General features: G+C 47.2%; 1 protein-coding gene across 1 annotated transcript in view; it reads right to left on the reverse strand.

The window, feature by feature from the left end:
- The window catches only part of LOC144670114 (GRAM domain-containing protein 2A-like), a 78,693-nt gene that overhangs the window by 18,402 nt on the left and 45,304 nt on the right, over nucleotides 1–14,987 (reverse strand). The window contains exons 2-5 of the mRNA XM_078532546.1: nucleotides 13,086–13,202; nucleotides 6,800–6,860; nucleotides 4,108–4,180; nucleotides 349–452 (exon numbers count right to left, since the gene is read on the reverse strand). Of these exons, the coding sequence (XP_078388672.1) occupies nucleotides 349–452; nucleotides 4,108–4,180; nucleotides 6,800–6,860; nucleotides 13,086–13,202 (355 nt within the window). The remainder of the gene's footprint in view (nucleotides 1–348; nucleotides 453–4,107; nucleotides 4,181–6,799; nucleotides 6,861–13,085; nucleotides 13,203–14,987) is intronic.

A 14,987-nucleotide genomic window follows, 5' to 3' on the forward strand; every position in this document is an offset into this window, starting at 1 on the left:
TCAAAGGAGCATCAAGAACTAGAGGGCACAGATTCAAAATAATTGGCAAAAGGTGTAAATGTGATGTGAGGAAACATTTTTTCACCCAGAGGGTGGTTGGAGACTGGAAAAAACTTCCTGAGAGGGTGGTGGAGGCAGGTTCGATTGAGGTATTCAAAAGGGAATTGGATTGCTACCTGAAAAGAGAGAATGTGCAAGGTTACAGGGATAAGGCAGGGGAGTGGTACTAGGTAGAATGCTCCTTTAGGGAGCAAGTGCAGACTCGATGGGCTGAATGGCCTCCTTCTGCGCTGTAAAAGACTCTATAGAGACAGAATGAGCTGAAAGTCATTCTGGTTGGTCACACACCTTAATGTCTTTTCCAAAGAAGTTAGCGTAGAAACACAGCCAGTTGCTGGAGATGTAGAGACGACCCTGGATCAGGATGTCTTTCTGGAAAGCGCAGGAATAAACTGTATGGGAAGCCGGAAGGAACAGAGAAAAAGTATCAAACACAAATCCTTCAATACACTTCTTGCTCTGGTTAACTTAACTTATTGTTTTTCGAGGCGAGACCATATCGATGTTGAATAATGGAACGCTTTTCCTAGTTATGGTTTCTAGGGGTTGCTATCTGGACAGTGACATCTCACACCAGAAGTTCACGCCCAAGGAATTAGCCTCCAGTGTCTGGGTACCTCACTCTGACATCAGAGATACCCTCCAATCTGCCCCCAACAGCTGAATCCCAAAGAGTGCTTCATCCCAAGGTGAACGGGTGGCAACCGTGGGTTAGAAGGTGACCAACCCATCTCTGGGCCATGCGTTTGAATCGATCCTGATTGGATGAGATCAAAGTCACTCCTCCAGATGTAAGGGTCATTGATTTTTTTTCTTCAGCAGCTTCAGCTTGGTGGCCCGTGGGAATGGGCTAAGGACATGACTCCGCATAAGTGACTGCGAAATCAGGAACCTTACTTTGGGTCACTGGAGGTAATGGGAAGAGAAACTTCAAACTAGGACAGCAATGGACACTCTTCTGAAGTTAGTTATAAGGCACATTGTGCTAAGGATATGTTTAATCGTTATGCGTAGCAACATGATAAATGTGTCTCGACTATCCTCTGCACGGTACTTGTAATGAGATGGTAAGTATGTGTTGAAGATGTTCGTGTTGTATCGAATCAATGCCTATCTTCATGTGGGAGTAAGCAGTCTGGTGATATTGGGCAGCGGTGTCCGGATGTCTGGTCACCCAGGGTCCATCCCCACCCCCTTTCCGATCCCCCTTTTTCCAATAATTTATATATATTTTTCTTTTCCCATCTATTTCCATTATTTTTAAAATGTATTTCCATCCATTGTTTTATCTCTACCTTTTAGCCTATTTCGATCCTTTCCCCCCACCCCACCCCCACTAGGGCTATCTGTACCTTGCTCGTCCTGCTTTCTACCCTTAATTAGCACATTCTTTAGATAATATCACCACCTTCAACACTTCTTTGTCCTTTTGTCTATGACATCTTTGGCAATCTGTCCTTTGCCTCCACTGGCCCCCTATCCAGCTCTACCTGTCCCACCCCCCCCCACCCCTTAAACCAGCTTATATTCCACCTCTTTTCTATTTTTCCTTAGTTCTGTTGAAGAGTCATTCGGACTCGAAACGTTAACTGTGTCCCTCCCCGCAGATGCTGTCAGACCTGCTGAGTTTTTCCAGGTATTTTTGTTTTTGTTGTAAAAATTCCTAGCTGCCCAGTTTTATTTACTTTTTTTCTGTTTGGTTTGGCTTGTGGGAAACATTTGACCAGAAGTCATTGTTTGCAACCTCAATCCAGCTCTACAATCCCCCCGGGAACTCTTCATGCCCCCAAACCTGGTCTCTTGTGCGTCCCTCACCCCTTCTATCCATCACTGGTAGCTGTGCCTTTAGCCTTCCGGGCTTAAACTCTGGAATTCCTTCTCTCATCCCCCTGCCTCGCCACCTTTAAGATGCTGCTTAAAACCATCTCTTAGGCCAAGAACCTTATGGACGCCCTCCTAATATCTCCGCCTTGGCTTGGTGTCAATTTTTGGCTGCCAATGCTCCCGTGAAGTGGCTGGGGACATTTTACGATGTTGAAAGGTGCTTTATAAATGCCAACAGTTCTTACCCCACCGCTTGAAGCAGAATGCATGGAGTTTTACCCTCTACAAGTGTGCTCCTAACCTAAGGCCTCACTTGGTGGGAGTGTCCACCAGGAAAGCCTGAATTCTCGTAACACACACCCCTCCCCACCAGCACCCCCACACACAAAACGTGAATCCGTAAGATTAACCCGACGATTTCCAGCCAAGTGGTATCTATGGATCGCACCGTATGGAGCAGGTGTAGTATCGAAATATTCAATGGATTATGGCTCACGACACAGCTATCCAAATGCAGAGGATAATGTCCCAAGGCGCTTTATAGAGGAGGCCACACAAAAACAAGCGATCAAACCGGTGATCAAAAGCTTAGTCAAAGATGTGAGTTTTAATAAGAGGATTAGAGTGAGAAGTGGGGGGGATTTTGACAGGGACCCAGAGTGTGCAAGGTCAATGCTGCTGAAGACACGGTTGCTATGGTGAGCCAACGAGAGAGCGAGGGGGATGGACTGAAGCCTTTCTATGATATTGAAATGTGGTGCGTGACAGGTGACTGGAATCTGATTTGGGGAAAGGGGTGGGGCTTATCCGGGCCTCTCAGTCTTTTCCTGTTGTTGAGTCCTCGTGTTCTGAGGGGTTATTTATACAGCGACAGTTTGTTTACTCAGTGCCCTGAGGATGTTTTTCTACCAGCACCTTACTGCATGCAGTTAACCGCAGATTGTGGCCCTATCCCAGACAGCTAGGAACCCATGGGGAAGAGCTGAGTAACATGTAAATTCAGACTTTGCATTGTTCCCATCCGTCCACCCCTCCCATGGTTGCGCATAATGCAAGAGCACAGTGTGTAGCGCTGGAATAATGTTAGATTAGGTTATGTTTGTAAAATAGATTTTCACCCTGATACAAGCAAGAAAAGGCAGAACATGGGGTGAGCAGAAGTGCTAAAGTTCTGTTTTGACTTTTTAAAAAATACTCCAACAATAACTTTTTAAAAATCCTTTCATGGGATGTGGGCGTCACTGGCAAGGCCAGCATTTGTTGCCCATCCCTAATTGCCCTTGAACTGAGTGGTTTGCTCGGCCATTTCAGAGGGCCGTTAAGAGTCAAAGCACGTGACTGTGGGTCTGGAGCCACATGTAGGCCAGACCGGGTAAGGATGGCAGATTTCACCTCCCTAGTGAACCGGAGGAGTTTTTACAACAATCGATGATAGTTTCATGGTCACCGTTGCTGGAACTAATTTTTCTTTTTATTTGTTCACAGGATGTGGGCTTCGCTGGCTGGGCCAGCATTTATTGCCCTTCCCGAATTGCCCTTTGAGAAGGTGGTGGTGAGCTGCCTTCTTGAACCGCTGCAGTCCCTGTGGTGTAGGTACACCCCACAGTGCTGTTAGGGAGGGAGTTCCAGGGTTCTGACCCAGCGACAGTGAAGGAACGGCGATATATTTCCAAGTCGATGTGGCTCGGAGGGGAACTTGCAGGTGGTGATGTACCCATCAATTTGCTGCCCTTGTCCTTCTTGGTGGTAGAGGTCACAGGTTTGGAAGGTGCTGTCGAAGGAGCCTTGGTGAGTTGCTGCAGTGCATCTTGTAGATGGTACACACTGCTGATGCTAAATTCCAAATGTATGAACTAATTGAATTTAAAATGCCATGGTGGGATTTGAACCCATGACCCCAGAACACTGGTCTGGGCCTCTGGATCACTAGTCCAGTGGCATTATTACTACAGCACCATCGCCACAATACTTGAATCATTTTATTACTGTCATTTTAGGGTTTATTTCAACATCATATGAGACAAAATGTTTTCAAATCTGTCCAGCGCGAGAGGCTTGGTCTTTCTAAGGAGGCCCCCAGTGTAATCATCAAGCAAAATTCATTTCAAATTTACTAACGTTATATTTTTGGTTACGCAAGTTTGCACATTAATTTTTTTCCAAAATGTAATATCTATTTCACTCTCTGTCCAAGCGACTGGTTCTCTCTGGACAGAGACTCACCTTTCCTCAATGTCTCTTGCTGGGGAACTTCCTTGAAGAGTTTGTGATACTGAGAGTTGTATTTCTTTATGGTCTGAAAGAAACAAAGACTTTACATAGCACCTCTCATAACTTTAAGACACCCTCAAGCTTCTTCCTTCCGTTGGAACGTAGGAAATGGGACAGCCAATATGCGCACAGTAAGATCCCAATGAGATAATGACTCAATAGTCTGTCCTAGAGATGCTGCTTGAGGGATAAAGATTGGTCAGGAACTCTCCGGCCCTTCTACAAAGTTAGGCCCTGGGATCTTTTGCATTCAACAAGAGGGAAGACTGGGCCCCTCTGTGGCCTGTCATCCAAAAGATGACTTCTCCGACACTGCAGCACTCCCTCACTAGGAGTGTTGGCCTCTACCAAATGCTCAAGTCTCTGGAGTGGAACATCCTATTACATGAACAGTCATCAATAAGACATAAAGACGATGAATAGAGCACTTAGACTCTGTTATTTTAACCAAGAGACCAAACAGTTATCATTGTGATTTTTGGGGTTAATAATTAGCAAGTAAATCTGGAGGAAAATGTAATATTTTGGTTGGTGGTAAGGAATTACCGGAAAATCCCGCCCCACATCTGTGATATATGGGAGAGATCAGTCACAGCACTCTTAATCAGGGGGTCCAGGAGTTTGGGGGTTCAGGGAAGAGGGTTAGAGTCACAGTGTTCTGTACTGTAGGAGGGTCAGGGTGGTAGCGGAACAGAGGGACCCATGTTCTGTAATGTAGGGGGGGCAGGGGTCAGAAGGTCAGCACTCTCGTGTGTGGGGGTGGGGGGAGGGAGCATGGGTTTGTGGGGGGTAGGGAGCATGGGTTTGTGGGCAGTGCTGTGTAATGGTCAGAGGTCAGAGGTCAGCACTGCACTAGGGGAAGGGTCAGGGGTCAGAGAGGCAGTGCCCTGGTTTGGGAGGTGTATTGGGTGGGTCAAAGGACAGCATCGTACTGTGAAAGGAGTCATAGGTCACAGACGGGTTACCCATACTGTTCTAATTCCGATTCTCCTTGTATCCAGCACCTACAGCAAGTGGAGACCCAGTGGTAGGGAGCTTTGCTTCTGGCTACCATGGGGTGAAAAATCACACGGTTTCCCATCGAGCCGGGTGGTGAGCAGGGCTCCCCAAGGTGAGTGATCTTGAACAAAACCCAGCTTTCACCTCCCGCTACGAGGGTGGTGCCTGAGAGTAACACACCCTTCCGAATCTCTTACTGCAGGCTGTTCAGACAAGGGCCCTGCTCTCCCACGACTCATTCTCACATCCGGCTTTCTCATTCATGGGCCCAGATGTTTATATGTGCCCAGATGTGACCCCTCTACCCCAAAAGTCAATGTTCAGCTGGGGTTTTGCCAAGTAACAACAGAGCTTTAAGATCTCCAGACTGCTCATGGTAATATGTCACGTGTCACGGTCATATGTCACATGTCACATGTCATGGTCACATGTCACATGTCATGGTCATATGTCATATGTCATATGTCACGGATTTGACTCTGCGGATCCCTGAAAACTAGAACCATGACCAGACTTTTTAGGATGGTGGGATTTCCTGTCCGCGGAACACATTCCCGCCCACACTGTCCGCCCCCGTAGCCATTTCATGCTCCAACAAGCCGTTAATTGGCTGCAGGCGGGACTTCCGCCCCTCCCTCGGCCAATCTGATTGGCCAGCGGCTCACTGGTCCCTGCAGCGCCAGGAGCTGCAGTGGACAGGACTGGGACTGCAGGCAGTCCCCAGAGTCTAAGTCCCGGGATTCCAGGAGGAGGTAAGTGTTGGGGGTCTCAGGGTGGGGAGGGCAGGGGAGGTCTGGGGGTGGGGGAGGGGATGGACAGTGGATGATTGGGATGTTGGGGAAGAGGCCGGAGGGTGGGGAGGGAGGTCCTGAGGTTACTAGACATTAAGGGGGTTGGGGGGGGGAGCGGGGTTGGCGCCCGAAGTTAAAAGGGGGGCTTCTGATGGAGACCCACCCCCTTCCTGCCCGAGGCCTGAACCCGATTCTTTTCGGGTTTCCTCCATACCTGTGAACTCCTCCCACCAGCCGAAAAATGAGACTGGGCGGGAAATGGCCCTTAAGCGGTCAATAATTGGCCACCTAAGGGCCTCAATTGGGGCAAGGGCGGGCGGGCCGTCTGAGGCTTTGCCTGTCCCCAGCGTGAAATCACTGAGAGGTCAGGGTGGGTGGGAAGACCATCTGAGGAATTTTATGTTCCACCCAACCCACCCCCCGCCCCCCCGCACCCCCTCACCAAACCAGCCTACAAACCCACTGGTGTGGGGGGAGGGGGGGTGTAAAATTCAGGCCCATGTTTGGCCCACAGGTTCGACCCTCAGAATTTCACCGGCGTGTGTTGAGTGTCGGAACCCAGGTTGCCAACTCCGGCTGGGGGCCTCATCAAATGACCTTTCCACCTTTAACCACCTCCCCCAGTTTCACACCCCTTTTCTGTCTCCTATATATTTTTATAACTAATAATCAAGAAAGATAAATACACAACAATTTTGCTTTTTAAAAACGTTCCTGGTGGTTTCTCTCCTGAGTATTGCACACACTGGGGGTGGGGGGGGCCTGGAGACTCCAGGGCATTGCAGGAGGGTTGGTAACCCGGGCCCCCTCCATGCCCAGCGAGGGTGGGAGATCGGAATGATTAGAATACTCACAGAGCCGCGGTGAAACTTCTTGAAGTCGTCAGAGTTCAGCGACTCACTTAACTTTTGCTCCCTGAAAATAGGTGAAGCAGAACATTAAAGAGATAAATTGGTGAATCACCTCAATCTCCGGTCCAAAAGTTTTGGTTCACATTAATTCCTACACTGTCTGGTGTGAGCACCCCCGTATAGAGGTACTCACCTACTGTCTGGTGTGAGCACACCCGTATAGAGGTACTCACCTACTGTCTGGTGTGAGCACCCCCGTATAGAGGTCCTTACCTACTGTTTGTGTGAGCACACCTGTATAGAGATCCTCACCTACTGTCTGGTGTGAGCACACCTGTATAGAGGTACTCACCTACTGTCTGGTGTGAGCACACCTGTATAGAGATCCTCACCTACTGTCTGGTGTGAGCACACCTGTATAGAGGTACTCACCTACTGTCTGGTGTGAGCACACCTGTATAGAGATCTTCACCTACTGTCTGGTGTGAGCACACCTGTATAGAGGTCCTCACCTACTGTCTGGTGTGAGCACACCTGTATAGAGGTGCACACCCACGAGCGTACACGTTTGAAAGAGTTTCATGTCACTGTGAGGATCCGACACAACAAACTGGGTTTATACTTTATTTGAATATTCTTCTCTATGTAAATTGAAACAAATCATCAGGCTGATGACTTTTTAAGGTTCAGAGGGCAGCACCCTGGTCTCTAAGTGCGTTCAAGTGGGTTCGAGGCCCACTCCAAGCTTTGATCAGATAACTGAGGCTGGCTCCTCAGTGCAGCGACTCGGGGAATGCTGCACTGTCACAGACGCTGTCTTTCGGACAGTAAACTGAGGCCTGTTTGTGAAGGTGGAAGGTCCCATGGCACGAATAAAAGACTGACATCCCTTCAGCTATCGGGGGAGAAAACAGATTCATCTGTTCCCCTGGTGATGCAGAGATCAAGCTCACTCCTTGGCGCCATGTGGGGCTTCTGATCAGATGTGGCCTGATTCACATCAGCAACAGGCTGCAGTTGGTGAGATCTAAACTATCTCCTCACCAAAACCTTTGCTTGGATCACGTGTGGCTGGCTTCAGCTTGTGATTACTGGTTATCTGCCTGAGGAAGGACTATCAGAGTCCCTCAAGGTCTCAAAGAGCTTTCATAGTCATAGGGGTCTACAGCACAGAAAAAGGCCCTTCGGCCCATCGAGTCTGCGCCGGTCAAACACGTACCTAACTATTCTAATCCCATTTTCCAGCACTAGGCCCATGGCCTTGTATACCATGGCATCGCAAGTGCACATCCAAATACTTCTTAAATGTTAGCAGGGTATCTGCCTCTACCACCCTTTCAGGCAGTCAGTTCCAGATTCCCATCACCTTCTGGGTGAAAAAATTCTTCCTCACATCCCCTCTAAACCTCCTGCCCCTTACTTTAAATCTATGCCCCCTGGTTATTGATCCCTCCACCAAGGAGAAAAGTTCCTTCCTGTCTACCCTATCTATGCCCCTCATAATTTTATACACCTCAATCATGTCCTCCCCTCAATCTCGTCCCCCCCTCAATCTCCTCTGCTCCAGGGAAAATAACCCCAGTCTATCCAATCTCTCCTCATAACTAAAACTCTCCAGCCCAGGCAACATCCTGGTAAATCTCCTCTGCAGTCTCTCTAGTGCAACCACATCCTTCCTATAATGTGGATTCCAGAACTGCACGCAATACTCTAGCTGTGGCCTAACCAGCGTTTTATACAGTCCCAGTATAACCTCCTTGCTCTTATATTTTATGCCTCGGCTAATAAAAGCCAAGTATCCCACATGCCTTCTTAACCACCTTATCTACTTGTCCCACTACCTTGAGGGACCGGTGGACATGCGCACCAAGGTCCCTCTGATCCTTGGTACTTCCCAGGGTCCTACCATTCATCGTGTATTCCCGTGCCTTGTTTGTCCTGCCCAAGTGCATCACCTCACACTTATCCGGATTAAATTCCATTTGCCACTGATCAGCCCATCTGACCAGCCCGTCTATATCCTCCTGTAACCCAAGGCTATCCTCCTCATTATTTACCACTCCAACAATTTTCGTGTCATCCACAAACTTACTGATCAACCCTCCTACATTCAATTCTAAATCGTTTATGTATACCACAAACAGCAAGGGACCCAACACCGATCCCTGTGGAACCCCACTGGACACAGGCATCCAGTCACAAAAACACCCCTCGACAATCACCCTCTGCTTCCTGCCACTCAGCCAATTCTGGATCCAATTTGCCAAATTGCCTTGGATCCCATGGGCTCTAACCTTCATTATCAGTCTCCCACGCGGGATCCTATCAAAAGCCTTGCTGAAGTCCAATCCTTCCTATGGCCAGAGAGGTATTGAAAATTATTGCCAGCGCCCCTGCTATCTCCTCCCTTGCCTCACTCAACAGCCTGGGATACATTTCATCCGGGCCTGGAGATTTATCTTTTTTTAAGCCTGCCAGACCACTTAGAACCTCCTCCCTTTCTATGCCAGCTTCTCTGGCTTATCCGGAATAGCCCATCTTCCTAAAGTTTCTAAACCTTCACCAACATTTTCAAAACTGTCCCATTTCAAGCAATTTACAACTACCACATTATTGGACAAGAATTTCTCCTGTTTATATCCCAGAAGAAAGTAAATGGGATGAGAAATGGATTATGAAACCTAGCCACAAGGTGCTGACAAATATAAACTGAAACAATAATGATATCTGTATATACAGTATTGGAAAACTCTGTAAAAGACTTCCAAGTTTGTTCCCAGGACAACTATAACAACAGACTTCACAATATTACGTCAAGGTAGGCTTGGTACAAGGCTTTGGCCCCAGTTTCTATTCAACTTCCTTTGCAGAGTGACTCAGATTTAAAGGAGCACTCACCAACTCAAATCCTGGACAAAAATACAAAATACAAGTTCTTTTTTAAGATAAAAACAAAAAGCTAAAAGCTACTGCGGATGCTGGAAATCCAAAACAAAATAAAAACAGAATTACCTGGAAAAACTCAGCAAGTCTGGCAGCATCGGTGGAGAAGAAATCAGTCAACGTTTCGAGCCCTCATGGCCCTTCAGCAGAACTGAAGCATAGTTTCAACAAGGGAGAAATATAAATTGGTTTAAGGTGGGTGGGGGGGAAGAGACACATTGAGGGTGTGGTGTGAGCAGATAATCAAAAGATGTCAGAGACAAAAGGGTCAAAGAGGTGTTGAAGGTGGTGGTCTTTGTCTGAGAAAAGTGCTAATTAAGAATGCAAGACAGGATATTCAAAGTACAGCTCTAGTGGGGGTGGGGTGGAAAGACTAAAGGTTTTAGTTTTAGATTTAAAAATAATGGAAATAGGTGGGGAAAGAAGAATCTATATAAATTATTGAAAAAAAAGGCGGGTGGGGGGGGGAAAAGAAACGGGGTGGGGATGGGGGGAGGGGGAGTTTAAGATCTAAAGTTGTTGAATTCAATATTCAGCCCAGAAGGCTGTAAAGTGCCTAGTCGGAAGATGAGGTGCTGTTCCTCCAGTTTGCGTTGGGCTTCACTGGAACAATGCAGCAAGCCAAGGACAGACATGTGGGCAAGAGAACAGGGTGGAGTGTTCACAAAACTCAAACTCAGTTCACAAAATCACAGAATCATGGCATGTTACGGCGCAGAATGATTTGATCGCTCCATTTTCTGACTTTTTCCTGCTCTCTCTTCCTTGGCGTGAAGTGCATTTGGGCATTTTACTAAGTCAAAGGGGCTAGAGAAATGCAAATTGAGTTTAATTGTTAGCCGTAACTGAACCAGACATTGGAATGATTTCTTCTATCAATTTCACACTGTTTATTTACAAATGACAAAGAAATTTCAAGTGCTTGCAGTCTCTGCTACTGATACTTTAAAGGGGCTGTCAGTTACTGGCATTGTGTAGGATTTTACAAAGGGCTCTAGGGAGGAACCAAATTAGACTCCCATCCCACCCGCCCATTGCTCCATTGTTATGTTAATTGAAAATCTTTTTATTAGTTTCATTCTAAGAATGAATGTCGCTTGCAAGGCCAGCATCTGTTGCCCATCCCTAATTGCCCCTTGAGAAGGTGGTGGTGAGCTGCCTTCTTGAACCACTGCAGTCCATGTGGTGTAGGTACACCCACAGTGCTGTTAGGGAGGGGTAGTTTCAGGATTTTGACCCAGCGACAGTGAAGGAATGGCCGATATATTTCCAAGTCAGGATGGTGAGTGGCTTGGAGGGGAACTTCCAGGTGGTGGTGTTCCCCATGTGCCTCTTGTTCCTGTTGGGTTACCCAGTGGCTTTATTTGGTCCTTATAGATTCTTGTTAAGCAATATGTGAAATATTACAATTTGGTCTTTATGTGACTGCCAGGATCTCACCTCTTTCTTGTCAATGTTTGTCTGGAGTTTGAAATGAGGGCAACAACCTACTGACCTTTGCCCTCAGAGAATCGTTCTAAATGATCTACTTAGGCAATGGTTAATGTGAAGGTGTGTGTACGATGAAAGTTTTCACACTCCAGTTATTACTCTGGTAGTAGCCAACACATGTATTTTCTCAGATCTCCCTGTCAGATTTCTGTTTATAAACTAATATACCAGTGTTTATGGCCTAGTCTTATTGGACCTCCTTTCAAATGATGCTTGTGAACATCTGGCTGCATCATTGACATGGAAGCAGACAAGTACAGAGATTCCGATACCACATTCTGTCTATGAACCAGCAGCCTGACTATAACAACTACAACCTCTCCCATCTGTCAACTAACTTCCAACTAAATCCATATTATTTCGGGCAGGAATGGCCAAACGATGTTCGCTGTATCATCGTGGCCCTGGAGCCTTGTTGCATTAGTAACACAATCTAGAGCACAGCTACAGGCTGTGTAGCCCAACTGGCTCACATAAACCTTGTCCAACTCTAATTACCTCTTGCCACTCTGTCCCTGCTTCCCTCACCTCCATCCCTCTCTTCCCCTCCCCATGTATGCATCAAGCCTCCCCTTAAATGGACTGTCAGTCCTGTCCACAAAACCTTAGCAACACAGCTCCACTAACATTCATTTTATTTACTGTTTGCCTTTCGTGGCACAAGACGTTTGGAACAGACTGTACTTTAGCACTGCTGGATGATAAATAGACGAATGAGGTAGAGGGGATGTTGAGATAATGGGTCAAAATCCTGGAGCTCCCTTCCTACCAGCACTGTGAGTGTTCCTACGCCTCATGGACTGCAGTGGGTAAGAAAGTGGCTCACCACCCCCTACTCAAGGGCAATCAGGAGTGGGCAATAAACGTTGGCCTACCCAATGGGACCTACATCCTGCGAGAGAATAATAAAAAGAAAGGAATGGCAAGAGGCCTGGGGTACAGATACGCAATTCACAGCAACACAGTTCAACAAAGTCATTAAACAGTGCATGCAAAGCACTGGGGTTTGTTTCAACAATAAAATTCAAAAGCAGAGAAGTTATGTTGAGGAACATACAACTTAGGAGCAGGAATAGGCCATTTGGACCTTCGAGCCTGCTCCGCCACTCGATAATGTGGCTTCAACTCCACTTTCCTGTCTGTCCCCCATAGCCCCAGGCTCCCTTGTCAATGAAGAATCTGCCTTGAATAAATTCGATGGCCCAGCGTCCACTGCTCTCTGGTGAAGAGAATTCCACAGACTAACCACTCTCTGAGAGGCAACATTTCTCCTTATCTCCATCTTAAAAGGGAGATCTCTTATCCTTAAACTGTGTCCCCTAGTTCTAGTCTCCTCCCCCCACCCCCCCACAAGAGAAAAACATCCCTCTGGTATCCACCCTACCAAGTGCCCCGCAGGATGTCCATTAAGCTTATACACAACCTTGGTTAGACCACACTCAGAGTACTGAGCACAAACCTGGTCCCCATATTACAACTTAATATGGTCCAACTTAACAGGCTGAGGTCCTTTTCTCTTGAGATGACTTGATAGAGGTCTTTAAAATAGTTCGGGGTTGAGAATTCCTAATTCCAGCTACTATGTGTGTGTGAGAAGAAGTACTTCCTGATTTCACCCCTGCCCGGCCTAGCTCACATCTTAACATTACAGCCCCCTCCCCGCAGTCCTCGAATCCCCCCCCGCACCCAGAGGAAATATTATAGAGTCCCTTTAAATCAGGTCGCCAGTCAATTTTCTATCTAGCCCAGTCTGAGCGACCTGCCCGCACAATTTAACCCTCGAAGGGTCAGAAGTCAAAACAAGTTTCCGCTCCTTGGTCAGTTCAGCGGGAATCTCAGGCAAGACGTCACTTACCTGTAGCGTAAACGGGATTCGAAACTATCCTCTTCCATCGAGGTCTCAAACACATCCAGGTTGGGGGAGGGGCTGCGATCAGTCTGCAGGGGCCCCATTTCAGATGCTGATTTCAACCTGTGACAACAGAAACAACTTAAATGATATTCCATCCATCAATGGCCTCGTTCCTTTGGCTATAACCCAACACCTGACTTCAAAGTCAAAAGTTTGCATTTATATAGCGCCTTTAATGTGCTAAAACATCCCATGGTGCTTCAAAGGAGTGTTATCCAACTGAATTTGGCACCGAACCACATAAGGAGATATTAGAATAGATGACCAAAATTCACTCAAAGAGATGGGGTTCTGAGGAGTATCTTAAAGGAAAAGAGAGAGGGAGAGAGATGCAGAGGCAGATACGTTTAGGGAGGAAATTCCAGAGTTTAAGGTAGGCCACTGAAGCAATGGCTGCCAACAGTGGAGCAAAGAAACTGGAGGATGCACAAGAGGCAAGAGTTAGAGGAATGCAAAGATGGAGAGTTTTAGGGCTGGAGACACATGGCAAATATTCACAGTCAAACTATTTTACACAGGTTAAGACTAATAGTCACATTTATTTACAGGTAAGATAATTACATAGCGTACATAAAAGAAAAGCAACAATATAACACATGATTTACACAGGAAATAAATTGTTGCAAAACAATAAAAGTTCAAGCATAGCAGTTTTTTTCAGTAAATTTTAACTAAGTCTCTGATCAAACTTTACATGGATGATACCTCAGACAGTGAGAGGCAGTGCAAAGGATAGAATTGAGGACCACAGGACTGCTGTCTCATTCGGTATCTGTCTTTTCTGCAACATTAAAGCCAGATTAAAGGAATATAAATGAAATACTCCTCAATGGTTAGGCAATTAATCGGTTAAGTAGTTCTGGTCAGATTAGCCGTCTCCTGGCTAACTATTTGTCCATTTGCTGTTCCCATCCGACTATAATGGAAATTATTCAATAAGTGATTATAAATAAAGTACACGATGTCCTTCCAAGGATCTCTAATCCCATTACGTTTGTCAAATGAAGGAACTCTTAACTGTCTAATTAATATAATCAATCAAATCTGCCTGCTGTCCCACAGGTAATGATAAAAAAGATGGATATTGTCCAGACTCTTTCATGAACTACCGCCTAGTGACAAAGTCAAGAGAGCTTTCTTCAGAGCTGCAGGGACCAAAGCCGATCTTGAATCCACCAAAAAGTCACATAACGAAAAATACAAGTTTTACTCAGGGTGGAATTTGCCATACCCGCTGGTGCTGGGCGTGCTCAGTGGGGCGAGGGGACAATATGGCGAGAAGGCCAGAAATCGGCATCGCGGTGTCGTGAAGCCAGTTTGCGATCGTCCGCTCAGCCCCATCGATGGTGGGTCGCGTTCCGCACCATCGGACATCGGGAACCGCTTCGTAACGCATCAGCAAATCATTATAAGGCCAGCCCGCTGGAGTTGTTCCCCCCACCCATCCCCCTGCCCCCCACCGCTGGATTGTCCGCCCACGTTGGCGTGATTGCACACCGCTGCAGAACACGTCTCGACAACTGGGACGTGCAGACCGCCAGGGTCTTGCTCACATCGCGGACGTCCAAGGGGCAGAAGATGCTGGAGGCCGACAGCGATGGGATCCTGGAGGGACGTCCATGACCCGCTGGGCGGATTCTCACGGACAAGGCTCCACCGGGAAGCAGCACACAGAAGTTGGAAAGTCACCTTTGATGCTCACAACGGGTGATGGCCGAGGGGGTGGGAGAGGAAGGTCCAACTGGGTTTGGGAGAGGAAGGTGTACCCGGGGGGGCGGGGTTGGAAAAGGAAGGTCTTGGATCGACTGGGAGAGAAAGAGGTGTCAGGATGGGGTGAGGTTGGGA

Source organism: Cetorhinus maximus, chromosome 30 (assembly GCF_964194155.1).
Source record: "Cetorhinus maximus chromosome 30, sCetMax3.hap1.1, whole genome shotgun sequence".
NCBI classification, from domain to species: Eukaryota; Metazoa; Chordata; class Chondrichthyes; order Lamniformes; family Cetorhinidae; genus Cetorhinus; species Cetorhinus maximus.